Source organism: Cariama cristata, unplaced genomic scaffold (assembly GCF_000690535.1).
Source record: "Cariama cristata isolate BGI_N322 unplaced genomic scaffold, ASM69053v1 scaffold923, whole genome shotgun sequence".
Taxonomy (NCBI): domain Eukaryota; kingdom Metazoa; phylum Chordata; class Aves; order Cariamiformes; family Cariamidae; genus Cariama; species Cariama cristata.
The window spans coordinates 19,817-36,909 of NW_009607554.1; the positions used below are offsets into that span (position 1 = coordinate 19,817).

The window sequence follows — 17,093 nt, forward strand, 5'->3', positions numbered from 1 at the left end:
GTAACTAGTAACCAAACACTTAGCGAAAATTAAGTCTAGAAACGCTTGTGCTTTTTAAAGTTTCCTTTTAAATAAGTAGCATTGTGCCATTTGCAGCAACTCCTGTTCTGAAGGCAGCGGTTCGAAAGGTCCTATCCTGAACTTACACAGCCTGCAGCTACCTGCTTACTCTCAGCTGGCTCTCTAAGCTGCTTTCACAGGTAACTAAGAAAAGATACACCATGGAAACTCCACCTAAGCATCAGTCCCACTTTACAGAATGAAATGGAAATAATATTCCTGCTATCTAAATCATCACCTACAACCGTTTAAACTCATAGCCAAAACAAACAAAAGCAACAACTACTCCTGTATTACAGCCTGAGCTAGAAGAGCAGCCGAGAAATACCCCTGCTACACGATGGAGCTCCCATATGCAAACAGGGACCGTGTACCGGCTTCACCACTGTAATGACACTCGCTTAAGCGTACACTCACCTGCAGCTGGCACAGGGAACACCGGCAGTGAGAGAAGAGCCAGTCCCTCTTTACAGGCCTGAAGCATCCTTCTAGGAGGAACAGCTTTACAGTCTGGAGATCCCTGCCAGCTCACATCGTTAACAGACACAAAGAAAGCAGCCGGTGAGAACACATGTTAATCCATTATTATTTATTAGCTGTACAGCAGTATATTCTCCTTCCCAGCTTTCAAACCCCATTACATATTTTATAACAGTATTTTTTTCTCCGTGTTGGCTTCCTAAAATAATGAAAAATATCACACAGTACAGCTAAGTACAAAAATGCATCAACCTAGAGTCTGATAGCTAAACTGATAGCTCTCTTAAAAGCGATACATAGAAGAAAAATTTGTTTGAAATCAGCAAGACTGAGGCTCTATAAAAAGCTTACATATTTTAACATGTGACAGTTCATATACAGGCATCGTTTGTATTTCACAGAATTCCTTTTTTGTCTTTATCAGAGATCCAAAATCGTATAACTACTGACCTATTAAAATTTCCTGGCCCAGGTTTTGCGGGCTGCAGTGACCCACTTATAAATCACCATTTCTGCCTTAACATAGGATCCATAAACACAAAATACAACTACAAGATAGAGCAAAGAAAATGTAGTCGTGAAATTATAACTCAAAAAGAAGGTTAATTATGCACGTTTCAAATGCCAGTTTTGTGTGCTTCAAAACCAGACTTCACATGTGGGTTTCTCTTGTTCTGCAAGCAATAGTCTCGGTACATCTCTTCTCTACGCGACTGGTTATCGACAGCTTTTCCAACATTTACACTCTATCAATTTGCTTGTCACTTAGTTTGAAAGGAATTAAAATACTGGGGTTTATTTAAACTGCATTTTTGCATACCTCTGAATTAATGGAAAAAGATTAAAATGTAAAAAAAAAAGTTATTTACAAGCTTGACCATTACAGAAATGCTTTGCAGAAAGCAAAGCACAATAAGGACAGAAACCAGTTGGAGCATGCCAAAACTACCGTGTGCAACCGACTTAGAGAACTGGAGCTAGTCAGTGGGGAAAAGCAAAAAACATTTTAAAAGTCTAGAACCCTCCCAAGTCTGCATTTACAGTTAAAAACACTACAGAGAGAAGGAGGCTCAGGGACTCTGGGAACTGGAAGGCCAAGTCTGGAGTGGTTTACCGCATACTCTAGTCAAGACTTCCACTTTTGTATGTTAAAACTTGGTGCATGTAAACACAGCCCTCGGACCAGCTTTACAATGCAGTTCAGAGCAAAACTAAATCAAGCATCTCCCAGAAAACCCTCAAGGACTCCAAAATATTTCCTAATGTTCCATGACCCTGTAATGCTAATATAAAACAGCAAGTTCTAGTTAAATCACATTCTAACATCAGTTTTAAGTTTTATTTCCCAGTATGTTTGGTAAAATGGTCTAAAATGATGCATTTCCCAAAGCCAAGAAAAAAGATAAAAGGAAAAATAGATTTGAGCCGCTTAAACACAGCCCAGGCCAGTTCAGTCAGCCAGCGTGGTCTTCCTCCATCACCGGTCCATCATGCTGAGAATCATCTCAGGAGTGAGGTCTCCATTGGGAGCTTCCACTACAGCAGGCTGAGCTTCCTCCTCTTCCTCTACTGTTTCTGCATCAGGTTCTTTCTTTACTTCAACTATAATATTTTCAATTTCACCAGTGTTCTGGTCTTCAACCTGAATGATTGCTGCAGCTAGAAGGGCAGAAAACAAAGGGGGAGGGGGGGAAACAGAGATATTTTTTATTCACACCAGGTAAGTATCTACCAAAAAGTTAAGACTCTTCCATAGAAGGGGAAAGTGGAGCCCACAACTCACATTCCTGTATCAGTGGGGAGCAATTCAACCTCACTCATTCATCCAAGTATTAAGCATCTATTTCCTTGCCCCAGTATGAAGATATGCTACCACTACAACAGCTCTGGTATGCCTTTTGATATTAAGGCATTACTCAAACAATGGATTTTGTAATCAACAAACCACATCAATGTACAGGCCTAAGGCAAAACTTCAAATTCAGGGGAACCCAATGATGCTAGATACGAATTCAGCACAAAATGTATAATTCTAGGAAGGACACTGGCCACACTTGTAGCACTGAGCAGACAGGTAAGCCACTGGGGAAGCCATTACCCCTCGAAGGAACAAATTTGCCCTTCCTGCTTTGTTCCTAGAATTTATTTACTTAAGACTTTGCATTTACCGATGTCTATTCTTATGGAGAAAACTCTACAGAGCTTAAGTGACATCTACACTGACACTATGCTCAGAACTACAGGCCTGAAGAAGTTTGTTTGCGGTAATGCCTACAGAAGTCTACACAGGTAAGACTACCACGGTGATTGTACTAACAGTTGCTTTACCAGGAACTGTACACTAATAGACACATCGTAACAGGTGCAAAAAGAAGCAAGCAGTTTGCACATCTATGAAAAGGAAAAATACTAAAGAAAAAAAATAACATTCTCTCCTTTAAGCACAGTCCAAAGTGGTTACGTTCCCTTGTGACCAGGAATAAAAATGAGCTCTTTTTAAATAAGCTCACTTGAGGGCAGCAGTTCTCCCACAAGAACTGCCAAATCCACGGAAAAAGCAGCTCAATAACATAAGCTTCAACTAGTGACTTACGCTGGGATTGTTTTGGTTGGGTGGCAGCTTTGCCTGGTGGTCTTCCTCTTCGTTTCTTACTGGGAGGTGGTGCAGGAGCCTCTTGCTCAACTTCTGGTTCAGCCTCAATTTCTACTGCTGTCTCCTCCTCATCTTCATTATCATCCAAATCTGGCTCAGCATTTTCCTCTGTAAGAAACGTTGTATCAGGCAAGTCTTCAGTTTAAACAAGAATGAAACACATCCATCTACAGACAACCACCAGCGAATTCTCATTCAAAAGGAGTCAACTCTGATGAGAAAGAAGGCAAACGAGGCCTTTGTCCGAAGCTGGTGGCACAGACTGTTAGTCTGTTACCCTCACTTTAGAGAGAACGAGTTGTCCTTCAGAAAGCAAAAGGAAACGTCATTATGTTAGGTCATGCGATAAAAGCTCCTCTGCACATGCACAAAGGAGCTCAGAGAGACAATGGCAGGAGAGGGACCAAACAATACTCTGCTGGGCTACTCCCAGGCCCATCAGAGGAGCCATCAGCCCATCAAAGTCCCATCTGCACAACCCAGAGGAGCACAGGGGTGGCACAATGGAAGGTGGGAACTCAAAATCAACAACTTTTGAGGAACAAACACCTTGTCCTGACCACTCCCAGGAGAGCCATCAGCCCCAGCATCCAGGTGTGAAACCCACCAAATGAGTCCTGGGGAGCAGCTCAGACTGAGGGGTATGGGGGAATTGCTGGCTGGGAGTGGGACACAATGGGATGCAAGGGGAAAGGCAGTTTTGGATCACACAGGACTACTTAAGGGATACTTAGGAGAGGGGCTGAAGTCATTGGGTGAGGAATAAACATGGAAAAAACAGAGGGTCAAGAGGATAAAAGGGGCCAATTGCATGCCAATAGCGGTAGCAGCCACTACAGTATCTCTGTGAAACACTGGAACTCAAGAGGGATCCAACACAAGTCTCCTAGCTCTCATGAAACAGCAATGCCATACTTCAGTCTTGCTCTGTTAAGTAGATAGGAAACCAGGGTAGCAGCTCCCAGACGTCGGGACTTATGTCTAAGACCTGCCACATTCAACTTGAGATTTTTGAGAATCACACAAATCTGGTGAGTTCTTAAGCATTATGGGTGAGGACAGGCCTGCAGACCACTCACCATGCTTTCCAGGGCCATCAACATAGAGTTTACCAACCAGTGACCAAGAGATCTTCCCCAAGACCTCTCTTCAGAGGTCCTGTCCTAGGTCCAATGCAGTGTATTTTATAAGGCCTTGTCTACTCAAAGAATTTATGACGGCACCTCCCATTCACATCAACTCTTTGCACCTCACTGCATTTTGGAGCCAATTCCAATCCAACAGTCTCCATTGCAAGCTGTGAGGTTTCTGCAGCTTCTTTGTTAACTGAGCTTATTCTTTATTCACTTTATTCTTTAGAACACTCCTTAAAGTTACTAGGTTAGCACCATTGACGTGTTCAGAATGCTCCGGGCAAAACCAAAGCAGACAAAAAGCAGTAAGAGATATCAAATAGGATAATATTGTTTGGACAGCAAAATGCTTGCCCTTAAATTTATAAGTATGTCCACTGCATAGAAGAGTGGCTTCACTCATAAACAAAAGGGCCATTGCATAAGGCATACTGCTGTTTATCTGACTAAAGTGGGGGAAAAAAAACCCACCACAAATGAACTGTCCCTTTCATATACTGAGGCATGTATATGCTGCATTATTTTACACAGTCACTCAAGGAATATTCTCCAAGCCAAATTTCTTTCATTCATTGAATTTCTCAGGTCCCACCTTTTTAGAGCTTCTTTACATTCCCTCCTCAACTCAATGTCTATCAACTAACCGTCTGTCTCATGTTGGGCAGACAGGCCAGATGGGAGACAAAACTACCACTTGCAATTGGTATTTTTCCCACCAGCACAAGAAGAGTCTGTTTCGTCACAGCTTTGCTCACCATTTTTAGATATTTAGTAGTTGCTGAAACTCATGAAACTGCAGATCTAGAGATAAACACAACGCTGAATAATGAATTCTCCTGAGAACGTGGTTAGGACCTCTTTCTTACAGCTACTCAGCTCACACTAGTCAATTCTTCACGTCTATCAAATGACTCCTGAGGAAGTCAACCCAGACTTGCCAACTCATCTGAGGATGAAGGATTCTCTCAGTCAGGGAGTCTGAGCCACAATCGTACAATGCTCATCATCAGTTCACCTAACAAGCATGACTTTTGACCAGCTTCCCCAAAAAACTGTTTTGAACCCAGACCATATCAACTAAATAAAAGTCAGGTTTTTAGAACAGGCTAAATTCCCAGGAAGCCTACAAATCAGATACTAAAAATGAGATACTCCAGAATCCCACATTTTGAATTACCTTCCAAAGCAGTTATTTCACTCTCTGTCTCCATGATCTTTTCATATTTTAAACGAACAAGTAGTTACACATGCTTTATTCAACCAATTGTAACACTTTTTTCAAGTATCTATACAAACATGAGTTTGAGCACTTATTTCTATAGAGTTTTTGCAGTCAAGGTTTGCGTAAGCCAATTGACCATAATCATCTTATAAAATCTGTTTGCCACATAAGAATTTCAGATATACATTCTCTAGCCAGAAAGATCCCTGTTCTCCCAATCTACATCCCTTGATTAATTATATAAAGCACTCCAGACAAAAGACTAATCAGCAACACTGTTTTTGCAGAATCGTCTTTGAACTGGTTGGTCTTGAGACTCTACTTGGATTTTCCTGCTGCAGGCATGACTGAGTTTTCCCACTACCAGGAGGGAGGACTATGACTGAGTTTGTCCTGCACAAATAGTACTGCAGTGAAGGTGATCACTATCTGCTGCAACATGTTCTGCTGTCTCCCTGTTCTGGAGAAGCTTACAGACAGCAGCCATCCTATTACAAATTGCACCTAACTCATCTCCTGGAATATTGTCCAGGAAGTCAGAGTCCCTCCAAAGCCATCTTCTTAATATCAGCATACATGCAAACACACCTGTGAAGCGGGAGACACCACCAGCTCCTTGAGCTTTTAATTATTTCAGCAGGCCCTTCACAACAGTCTGGAGAATGCCAGTGCTATCTCCACTATTCTCTTGAATGCCGCCAGCTTTCCCCCAGAGAATCAGTCAAGCTACGTGGCAGTAGGGTTGTCCGGACATGGCACATGCTGCCCAGTAGCACCGAAGCAGGAGCACATACCATTTCATAGCAGCGCACCACAGAAACACACAGTTTCTTCTGGGACACTGAAAACATCAGCAGTGAATTTCACACACAGAAGAGCAGGCAGGACAGGAACTGCGCAGCCCAGGCAAGGGGCATCGGATGGTGTTTTTTCAACTACTCTGTCCTGGAAGAGGTCCAGGACAGCAGAATCTATACTGTCCCTCACAGGCAGTCATCTCTGTACTTGGCCATGGACTATCACTTTTTCCTTGCCAACTAGATAAAAGACTTTCAAGTGGCAGAATAAACCTGCTGAACAGGTAGACTAACAGCTAACACACACGGCAAATCACAGGCCTGTAGTTCTTGGAACATACTGAGCTGTTTCTTACCACTATCAGAGGAATCTTCTTTCTTAGACCGCATCTTTCTCTTTCGGCCACGTTTGCCCTTCTTTGTCTCTCCTCCATTCTCTCCTTCCCCACCATCTAGGCCAGAGCAGTTATCAGCATGTCTGGCCATTGTGTTCTACTCAGCGGAAGATTAAAAACACAACAAAAAATACAACATGCATTGAATTCAAGATCAGCTATTCTGGCTTGTATTGTCAAACACACTTCTGGTAACTTACTTTTTTTAAAGGAAGATTATTTAGGGAAAATTGATAAATTTCATTAACTTTATTCATAAAAGTTGCATTTTCACATTGCTCATGACGCCAACGTTAACAAGTGCGAGTACTAATTCAGAATTATACCAGCTCCCCCCCACCTCTTAAATAGAGTACTTCTTTCTGAGAAGAAAAAAGATTTGTATTGTGTCCTGTACCCCACCCACCTTTCCTTCTGGGTACAGACATTTGAGTACACATCCCCTTGGCCAAAAGCCTCATTCCACCCCAAAACCCCACAATTTCAAACAGTACGTTCCCTTACCCTGCGAGTGAATGTTTTGCCACACTTGGAACAAACAAAGGCAGCAGGGACAAAGTTGGGATCGTGATATCGTTTGAAGTGCATATCGAGGAGCTGTTTCTGACGGAAGGTTTTATCACAATGGCTACAGGCATAAGGCTTTTCTCCAGTATGGGTCCGTTTATGCATGACCATGTGCCGCTCCTGACAGGGACAAGCAAGACAGAAAAAGTAACCTGAGAACTCAGACAGATGGATACAGAAGAGCAAATTTTCAGTTAAAGGAGGCCAAAACTTTATCCTTAATATCAAGGAAAGGATGATACTGAAGGAATGCGAGAACATCCTGCTCGATGGCATAGTCAGTCCTAGCTAATTCCATCCTATATGGAGTCTTATCCCTTTGTCAACAGTTACATCAAGGTTGTGACTTAGAAGGTACTTCTCTACGAGGGAACACTACACCAAGAAGCAAAGGCCACTGAACTTTCCTTCACACCCTTCAAGAGATTTAAAGAGCTAATTTGATCTTGACAGCTGGTCAAACTTAACAGCTAAGATTTCCACCTCATATTTTTAGCTCCTGTTCTAATGTTCATAAAGGGTGCCAGTCCCATCAGCTTACCTGTCTGCATGCATAATCGCACTGGTCACACTTGAAGCGCTTCTCATTCTTGTGAGACTTTTGATGCTGTATGAGGGCATACCGCTCATGAAACACGGCATCACAATAGCGACACTTCTTGCCCTGTTCGATGTAGGAATGCTGCTTTCGCAAGTGGACACCTAGGAGCAAAAGAATCAGAGGCTTTAACCACGATGACTTCCCAAGCATGAACAACTGGCCTACAGTCCCCTTAGTGATCTTCCCTCCACATAACTCTTGAGCTCAAGCCAAAAAAGCAAAATAGCTAATTTAGGATTCAACTAAAAACCTAAAAGACTTGTAATTAAAAGCAATCAGAACAATTTATAGACAGAAAGGCCTTGCAGAAAAACATCAAGTTTTTCCATGGGATTCTAGAGTTGGTTATTAGTCACAATCTGTGCTGATACAGTACACTTGCATTATCAAATGCATGACTGTCAAACTAAAGTGTCTTGTGGATTGTTATGTTTAAGACCACTCTGAATTGCCTGGATACAGCCAGAAGCCAGGTAATAACACTGTGGGAAACAGGATTTTCTGCAGGATTACAAGTCAGAGTGACAGGGTGAGAAGGCAACAGGAATACCAGTAGATAATCCTGGACAGAGGTTTTAGTCACTTCTTTAAAATCCTCCAACAAAGAGCGTAACACAGCTGCATGAGGTAACTTAGGGTAGACTAAAGCATTATTAGAAGAAAAATTCTCCATAGCTAACATCAGTTTTCCTCTGTTGTAAATCAGCTCATTTGCTCCTGACATCAATGACTGCCATCCTCTCAAAACTGCCTCTCACTGTAGCACTGTAGCACTTTACACTTGTCTTTATTGGAAGGGAGCCTGCCTTCCCATGACTTGGGTGATATTCTGTTTATAGACAGAAAGTTCTGCCAAATCATGGCTTCTTCCTTCTCAGTTGCTCTGGGTGTGATATTATTTTTCACCTTCTTGCAGAACATAGAAAAGAGTTTGCCTGCCGGAATCACACCAGGTACTGCTCACCAGATCAAGACTCTCCTACTGCAAGGACTCAGGGCTTTTGTCTCTCCTAACCTGTCGCACACAGCTCCACATCCTGGAAAATTAAACTATTTGGTCTAATTCAAACCTTTTAGCTTGATGAAAATATCTCTACATGAAACTTAATGGCCTGCATCATGCAGGAGGTCAAGCCAAGTGATCTTTTGGTTTTTCAGATACCAATCTGTATGCAGTTGTAATCTCAGTCCAAGTTCAGTAAAGTGCCTTGCATCTACGGGCCTGAAAACAGTAACTTGCCTTGTATACTTGGAAAACATGCTACACTTTCAAATAATGAAAATAAACTCAAATTTCTTACAGTTTCAGCAGCTATTGTAAGCTAAAAGCCTGTATTACCAGTCATGTATCTAAGTCTATGCTTCATGCTATACAGTTACCAGAATTATTAGGTTAAAAGAGACAGCGGTTGGGTTATGTGAACTCTGATTCTGGGAAGTGTTTTGTGGAATCTTCACCAAACAGCCATTTTTGTGAGATACATACCTAAGTCACTCTTTCTTGCTATAACAGTATCACAGTGAGGACAGTGAAATTTGGCCACATTCTCTGTGTGCTTCTGCAAAATGTGCATCTTCATGGTACCACTCTGAGTGAAGCGAGCATGGCAGATGTAACATTCATATGGCTTCTCTCCTTCAGAAGCAGGAGGCAAAAAAAATAGCACAAGTACTTAATCTCACCAAGAAGCCCCAAACAAAACAATCTCCCAGAAACTTGCAACAGACAGCTAGTTGATAGAAATAGTAACTCTAGAAAGAGTTCAATAATGTCTCTTTCTCTAGAAGTTTTAGCTCCAGTATGCATCTTTTCACACAGAGACTTGAGTTCAATCTTTAAACAAATGAGTTAAATTATTATCCTTACTCTTGAGAAAGGCACAGAAGACCTACACGCAAGGCTGCCAGAAGGCAGCAAGTGGTATCAGATTTTTTTGGGGGGTGGGGGTTCTGAACGCTCATGTATACGTGCAAGGATGGGGTTTTTTTCCCCTTCAATTTTAGCAATATGATTAATTTGGCACTCCAGTAACGTCCTGTGCCAAAACCATCCCTATTTCTGTTGAAGAAAAAATTTAGGATCTTTACAAACATGCACGAGATGCTTTTGCAACTACACTCAAGTATGAAACTGTAAATGGCTATAATCTTCAACTTCAAGTGGAACCCTGATAATAGAAGAAGTTTCTTCTGTTCATATTAGAAGTGTTTGCATTTTATGACCTCACAGTCAAACTGGAAATCAGAATCCTCCAAGCTCGTTTCTCAGTTCAGCAATTACTATCAGGTTATAAATTTAAAAATCATGCTGCATTCTCTTCAGCTACAAACTTTATAAAGGTTTAATAGTAAACTACAAAACAACATCTCTTTTGCTGTTGGAAGCATTAGCACACATTGTACACAGCCTCAACACTCTGACACTAAAACATAAACACACTAAAAAAAACCATGGCATCCATACCAGAGTGGGTCCTCATGTGCCTCTTCAGTTTGTAGGTATCCCTGCTGGCATAGCTGCACAAGCTGCACTGGAACGGACGCTCTCCAGTGTGAGAACGAATGTGGCGTTTCAATTTGCTAACCTGGAAGTGAAGAGCAAGACTGAAGTTAGCATAGATGAGCAGGTCAGACTGCCAAAAGTACAAGAAATCAGTCAAGAGTTTAAGGCAGTCGATTTTTATTTATATCTACCCACTAAACCAAACAAGCATGTTGCAATGCCATTCTCACATCGCACACAGCCACTCACTCCTGCCCGCTCTACTTCACCTCCCAACCTCATTCCCAGTTTTGCTTGACACTTGCTCCCACACTCGGTGCAGCCTGATTTAGAGTCTTGTGCTCACCTTACTGTTAGCAACCGTCTCAGCATCTGAAGACACACTAAAATTTGAAAGTATCCTGGAGAGACACAAGAAGGTGTTCCGGGAAAGCACGCACCCAAGGAACATTGCGGGGGGTCAGCGTGCCCTGTACAGTACATTTTTCTCCACAGGGTGCTTTTCTTGGGTCCTCTCCAGTTACTTTGGGAGACTGAGGGATAAGGTAAATCAATTTCTAAGAACAACAAAAATCTAGTCCTATCATCGACAGGGTGACTTTATTCCTTTCTTCTCCTGCTCTTACTCAGAAGGTATAAACCCAGCTCAGAGGTCAGCATGAACACAAACGTTAAGGCATTTTCTACTCCAGCCTGACCACACTGCTTAATCACCAACCTGTGTCTACAAAACACAGCACAAGCTCACACAAGGACCAGCTTGGTTATTCTTTCCTAATTCATACTATGAAAACCACTGCAACGCAATTCATTCAGCACTCAAACCACAGGACCTGGAATTACAGCACTGCAGCCACAGTGTGGGTAGGAAAAAAAGCCCGAAGCCCCTACTGAAGCTCACCCACTGGAGCCTTCTTCCACTGCAGACATATTGGTTTTTTTTTAAATTATGTTGCTCATCATCTTGCTCAAATTTCCTATCACAATGTAAAAGTTGTCCTGTAGCATAAGTGACAAAACTGCATAGTGGAGAGCATTCAAGGAAGCTTAATTTGCTTGAGCAAATTAGACAACCACCCCATATTAGCAAAGCTGCTTTTCACCAATACTGAAGCAAAGGCTCATTAGTTTTGGCTACAGTCACCTTAACGGCCTAAACAGCTAACGCGCAGAATGCACATTTCTAAAATGGGAGGGCCCCTCTAGTCTGAAAGTACACCCTACTGCAGCGGGAGATGGCTGCCTCCTTCAACATGGAGCACACTACAATTCCTGCAATCATCTTAAAGGCCAAATACTATAAGAAACAATGACAACTATTGTCTCCAAAGAGGAAATAGGTATCAGCGAGGATTTCTGTGCATAACTGTTTTCTCATTAACTGAGGAAACCCCACCATTCGCTTCCAAGAGCAGACCTGATTTAGAACTTTTTTTTCCTCAGTGCCTTTTAAACAAATAGCCAAAGAGGAAAGGCCTAAGAACAGAGTTTATAACAGATGATGAACAAGCTTTGAAGCATCCAAGGAAGTATTCAGTGCTGTTAACAATTAACTAACATACCTCCACACTAGCATAATCACACATTGAACATTTGAATGGTTTCTCATGGGTATGTTTGTAGCGGCGATGCCGAACCAACTCTCCACTGGTCACAAAGGCCATGTCGCAGTCTGGGCACTTGTGAGGGCGAGTACCTAATCGTTTGCAGCAAAACAGGAAGATGACGACATTTGGATGTAGTGACAAAAGAAGGGTTTTTTTGGTTTTATTTTTGTTTAAGTGAATTAGCAACATTGCTTTCATGTTCTGAAAGATCAGATTAGAGCAGTAAATAATACCCAAGAGTCACAGCTTTTGTATAACTAATGGATTGAAGATCTTAAAGAATTAATATCCTTTCAGTGAGGAAACAGATTCCCTTATTTTTGTATCCCTTGGTTATTTACAAATTTCAAAGCAGCAAGTTAGACATAACATAAGTATGCAGAGAAAATGAGGGATATGAATTACACTTTTTTGGGCAGAAAGGCCACAACAAGCTGAAGTTTAATCACAGTTCAATTACCTGTAGTTTTATACCAGCAACTTTAGTAAGGAGCACCAGAAACGTGTTACAGTTCCTAGCCGTAAGTTTTATTGGTCTAGTTTATAATCTATTCCTTGCAGTTAGGTTTTTTTGTTGTTTTCAATTCCCTTATGCTTAGCTCCAGCCTCATTCTCATCTTACTTTTCTGCAAGCAGCAGCAGCAACACAGAGCTTAGAACACAAGTACTGATGACCAAGACAAACAGAACATTTCTGTAACTTCAGGTAATTTCAGATCAAGCCCAGATCAGCCTTATACATGTGTACAGGAGAAGCTCTGCACCTGACCTGGCCAGGCAGAAAACAACTGCATTCATATGAGAAACAAACATCAGTGCTGCATGGTTTCTTCCTTTTCAGCTTGTTCCCTAAGAGGAATTAGATTCAAGACAGAACCATCCTGATTTTGTATCTGTTCTAACGACAGAGCAGATCCTACACAAACAACATGCACAAAAGCAGGAGTACCTGTGTGAGTGTTGAGGTGGTTCCTCAGCAACGTGACTGTCCGGAAAGCCCTGCCACAGAGATGACACTTATGCGGTCTTTCATCAGTGTGGCTTTTCATGTGACGGTCCAAGTTGGAACGACGCGGACAAGTGTAACTACACAGTTCGCACTGGAATGTCTTCTTTACACCTAGCCAGGAAGGAAAACATCTTTACTCTTGACAGTACTGTGGTCTACTGCATAACGTAAGAGATCAGCAGGGAAAAGGAAAGATTCTTGGAGGTGTAACTACAAGGAACCACCATGTACCATTAAATCCAATTGCATATCCTTAGGAACAGTCATTGCCTATGGCTGGCTTGGCTTCAATTTTCATTAGTATGCCAGCACTCAGTGTTCCTTCTCCACTCTAAGAAGCATTCCTTAGCTTACACTTTTCTTAAAAGTCAAACATCCCTATTGCTGTATTTTGCACCATCTACCTTAGCCAGCAACTGGTTAGGAAAAAACCCATAGAACTAATTCTACTGTTGGTTCCTGATGTAAACCACATGTACACAAACTCTTACATATGTATTACAGCAAAGAGAAGAGCATTTTCAATTGTAGTTACATGGGAATACTAATGCCACAGCATGATACTCGAGGAAGATGAGCTCCTTTATAGCCTAGATGGAGGAGATGGGAGCTTTGCCCAAGAACAGAGCCGAGCACTATGATATAAAGAGTCAGTGACATTGGGCATGCCTGCTTTCCTCCCCACTTATACCTACTCAGTCACCTCAATCATACTGCAAGGTCCCACCATAACAAACATCTTTTCAAAATCCACTTACAGATGGGGAGCTTACCTTTCTTTTTAATTTTTGTTGGTTTAGGTGGCTTCATATTGCCCACCACCTTTTCTGCATTGACCTCAGACAACAAACCCTCCTGCTGCTCCTCTTCAAAGTCATACACAGAGACATCCACATCTTTGCCTTCCTCAGTATAGCGAAGCTTACTCTTTTTGTTTTTCTTTGTTTTTTTGGCTGGTGGCTGATAGTCTGGATCTTTTTGCCAATTGGGATCCTCCTGTGGCTGAAGTTCACCTTGTTCCAGTGTCTCCACCTCACCATTTGCACCCACCTTCACTACTTGGAAGCCTTCTGGTAAAGGGAGGGTGTGACAGATCATGGGTTCTCCCTCCTGCAGGCCTCCTTTAGAAACCTCATTGTCATAAGCGCCCTGAAGTTCTTCCACAGACGTGGTGGCAACAGGTACAGTCACTGGCACAGGTACTTGGACCAGCTGAAGCTCACCAAGGTTTATAGGCTGCTCTTCCATGTTAACAACCTGAAGTGTTATGATCTGCGTGTCATCCACTGTAGCCTCCGTTTCCTGAGGCACTGCACCTTCCATCACTTCAGTCTTCATTTGAAGAAGAGTTGGATCCAGCTGTTCCATCATCACCATCTGCACACCGCTGTTGACATCCTGCACTACTTCACCTCCATCTGCTTGATTTGGTGGTATATGACAAGCATCGTCCTCCTGCCCACCTTCACGGCGTCTTTGATAGGTTTTTCTCAAAATTTTCCGATCCCTCCACAATAGCTTCGACCGCCTCACCTTCCATTTCACCTTCCTGCTGTAAAAACAAAAGAATGAATGCTTCACACCCTCCAATGTATTTTAACAACTGTACAACCCTCACCAAGGGACAAGTGGCCTAACTGAAAACAACCAGCTCAACAGCAGCAACGTACCACGACCGTATCCAGAAAACAGGATTTGAGAACCGTAGGTCCCCACTAGGCTATTACCACTGTAAACCAAGGCCATCACAGAATGCTGCCCGAAGTGAAACAAGTGTACCGGTTTCTTGGAAAGGAAGGAAAGCAAGGAAGAGAGATGAAGTGGTATGTACATTCCTGTTTCTCAAAGACCACAAATCCCACAGGCAAGGTGTACAGCAGGATTATTCCTTATTGAGCTTGTTTAGTCACTTGGCATAGCTTAGCGATATCAGAGGCAGTCTTTGGCTATAAATTTTAAAGGTACAAACGTAACTTACTGTTAAAAGTAAAAAGGCAACCTTAAAGAAAGTATTCCATTTGAGAACTGCAGAACTTTTCCAGGAAGAAAGAGCACTAAGAATTGAGCACAAGAGCTTAAGTCTCACTGGTTTCATGTCAAACAACTATATTTCCTTTATGTTTAAACTTCTCTGAACAACAAAAATAAGAAGGACATAATCGAGCTAGTTAAGTAACTTGCAGGCAGCCCGGAGTTCAATTCCTGCTCCCACTTCTGGGCAAGGCTTGGCTCCCGAGCAGAGCAGAGGATGATGTACCAAGCCCTCTTCGGGTCAAAGGAGCTGCAGCAGGCAGACGTGGCTCAGGTCAAATTTTACTGCCACTGAAATAATGTGGATGCAGAGCTGGTGGATTCTAACGATTTCTCATGGTACCTGGGTTAAATCTATCCACATAGTCATAAACAAATAACAATGCTGAAGCTCAGCGTTTTGGTAGGCCTTAACCGTAACTCTGAAAATAGTTGCATACAAGCTTAACATTGAGATTTTCTTCCTCCTCAGACCATCCAGCATTCTCCTCTGCAGTCAGGGTAAAATAGGAAATTCCTGTATTCTCATTCTGCAAGCAGGTTTTTTCAAGAGTAGTAACAGCTAAAAGAAATCATCATTTTGCAGCTGTCTTTTTCACCAAATGAAAATAATAAAAGTCACAGTAAAGGAGTATTTCCTAAGTCTACCTCTGTTTCAGGTGGTTTACTTTGGAAAAATGAAGGCAGATTCCACAACCATGTCAAATACATTCCCTGCATCAGGATACAATTTATTATACCTCCCACTTAAGTGTTAAAAAAGTACCAAGGTCAATTTTACTGCTGAAATAAGTAACAAAAGTGCCAGTTTCCTTACAAAGCTTGTGATAAAGTTCCAATTCCAATTCCAGATTTGATCAGAGATTTCTGTATTTTCCTATTAGATTGATTGGCCTCCACACCAGCTAATGGAATTTATTTAACCTGTCTTGTGAACCCAACTCTTAAATCTCACATCATACTACTTTCAAATATCTACACTTAATTTTGTATACTCATTTTTGAAACACACAAGCTTACATACATAAACATGAAATAACGCTAATGAAGACTGACAGCTGTAAGAATTACAAGACATGCAATTGTTATTATTTTTAGAGAGTCCTTGCTTTTATTTTACTGCCTTTTCTATATCTTCCACTTCTGTTGGGAGAACAAGATAGTTCGCACTGTTCTTCAGCCTCCTCAGACTAGGGACATCTATGAACGGGCTGCCTTGGTATTTGCTATGTCACGAGGAGCAGTAGTCTCCAGAGGGCACCAGGAACACAGACACAGATGGCATCATCTGCGCTCCCTGCAGGGATCGGGCTTCTCCTTCCCCTTCCCACTCATCAGCTTTTTAAGTCAGAGCAAATCCATAGGGACACACAGCTGAAGTACATGAGATGATGTAAGTACTTAACGCTAGCCAGTCGGCGATCAGGACGGAGCACTGGTCTTTGGCCTACAGCAACTGTGAAACAATCGCAGCAAACTGGTTTTCAATGATCTCAAGTATTTGCAGGGAGAGAGAGAGAAGCAGCCTTCTCAGGTGACCCAAAGTCTCTGAACAAGAAAAGGAAGTAGAGCGCTAAACAAAACAGAAGAGTGTGGTGACTGGCTGGAGGGGGCGTAATAACAAAAGACTTAGGATGGAGGGAAAAAACCGGCAAAAGCCCATCTGCAGAGCTAATGTAATTCCATGTCGGTGCCTTGTAGAGGAACCTTGTAGAGCAGAGGCCAGCAACCTTGGCACAAGCACAGGCAGCTCTGGGCAGAGGTGGGGCTCTCGTAAGGACCTTCACGGTAGTTGCCAATATCACAGTTGGTAACAAGCCTGCAAAGTCACCTGAAAGCAAGCCACCAGGACAAGATTTGCCAGTCCCTGCTAGGATCCTGCGGGAGCAAGTCCTCCAGTGGAGTGGTCGGAAGGCGTGATGTCAGACCTGCGTGCCAGAAAATCCCGTGTCCACCAAGGAAGAGGTCACTCACGGGAAGACTCTGGCATACGGCTCATGTCACCAGGAAAGCTTGCCAGCCTAGGAACGCAGGC

The 17,093-nt window shown here is 42.4% G+C and overlaps 1 protein-coding gene across 1 annotated transcript; it reads right to left on the reverse strand.

The window, feature by feature from the left end:
- Window positions 1–642: 642 nt before the first annotated feature.
- LOC104158959 (transcriptional repressor CTCF-like) lies at window positions 643–14,567 on the reverse strand. The gene is given in 11 exon segments (XM_009696749.1): window positions 643–2,199; window positions 3,134–3,301; window positions 6,705–6,837; window positions 7,245–7,427; window positions 7,849–8,009; window positions 9,395–9,544; window positions 10,373–10,493; window positions 11,974–12,107; window positions 12,968–13,138; window positions 13,801–14,519; window positions 14,521–14,567. Coding segments are annotated over 11 exon segments (2,169 nt in total). The 3' UTR covers window positions 643–2,017.
- Window positions 14,568–17,093: the final 2,526 nt, after the last annotated feature.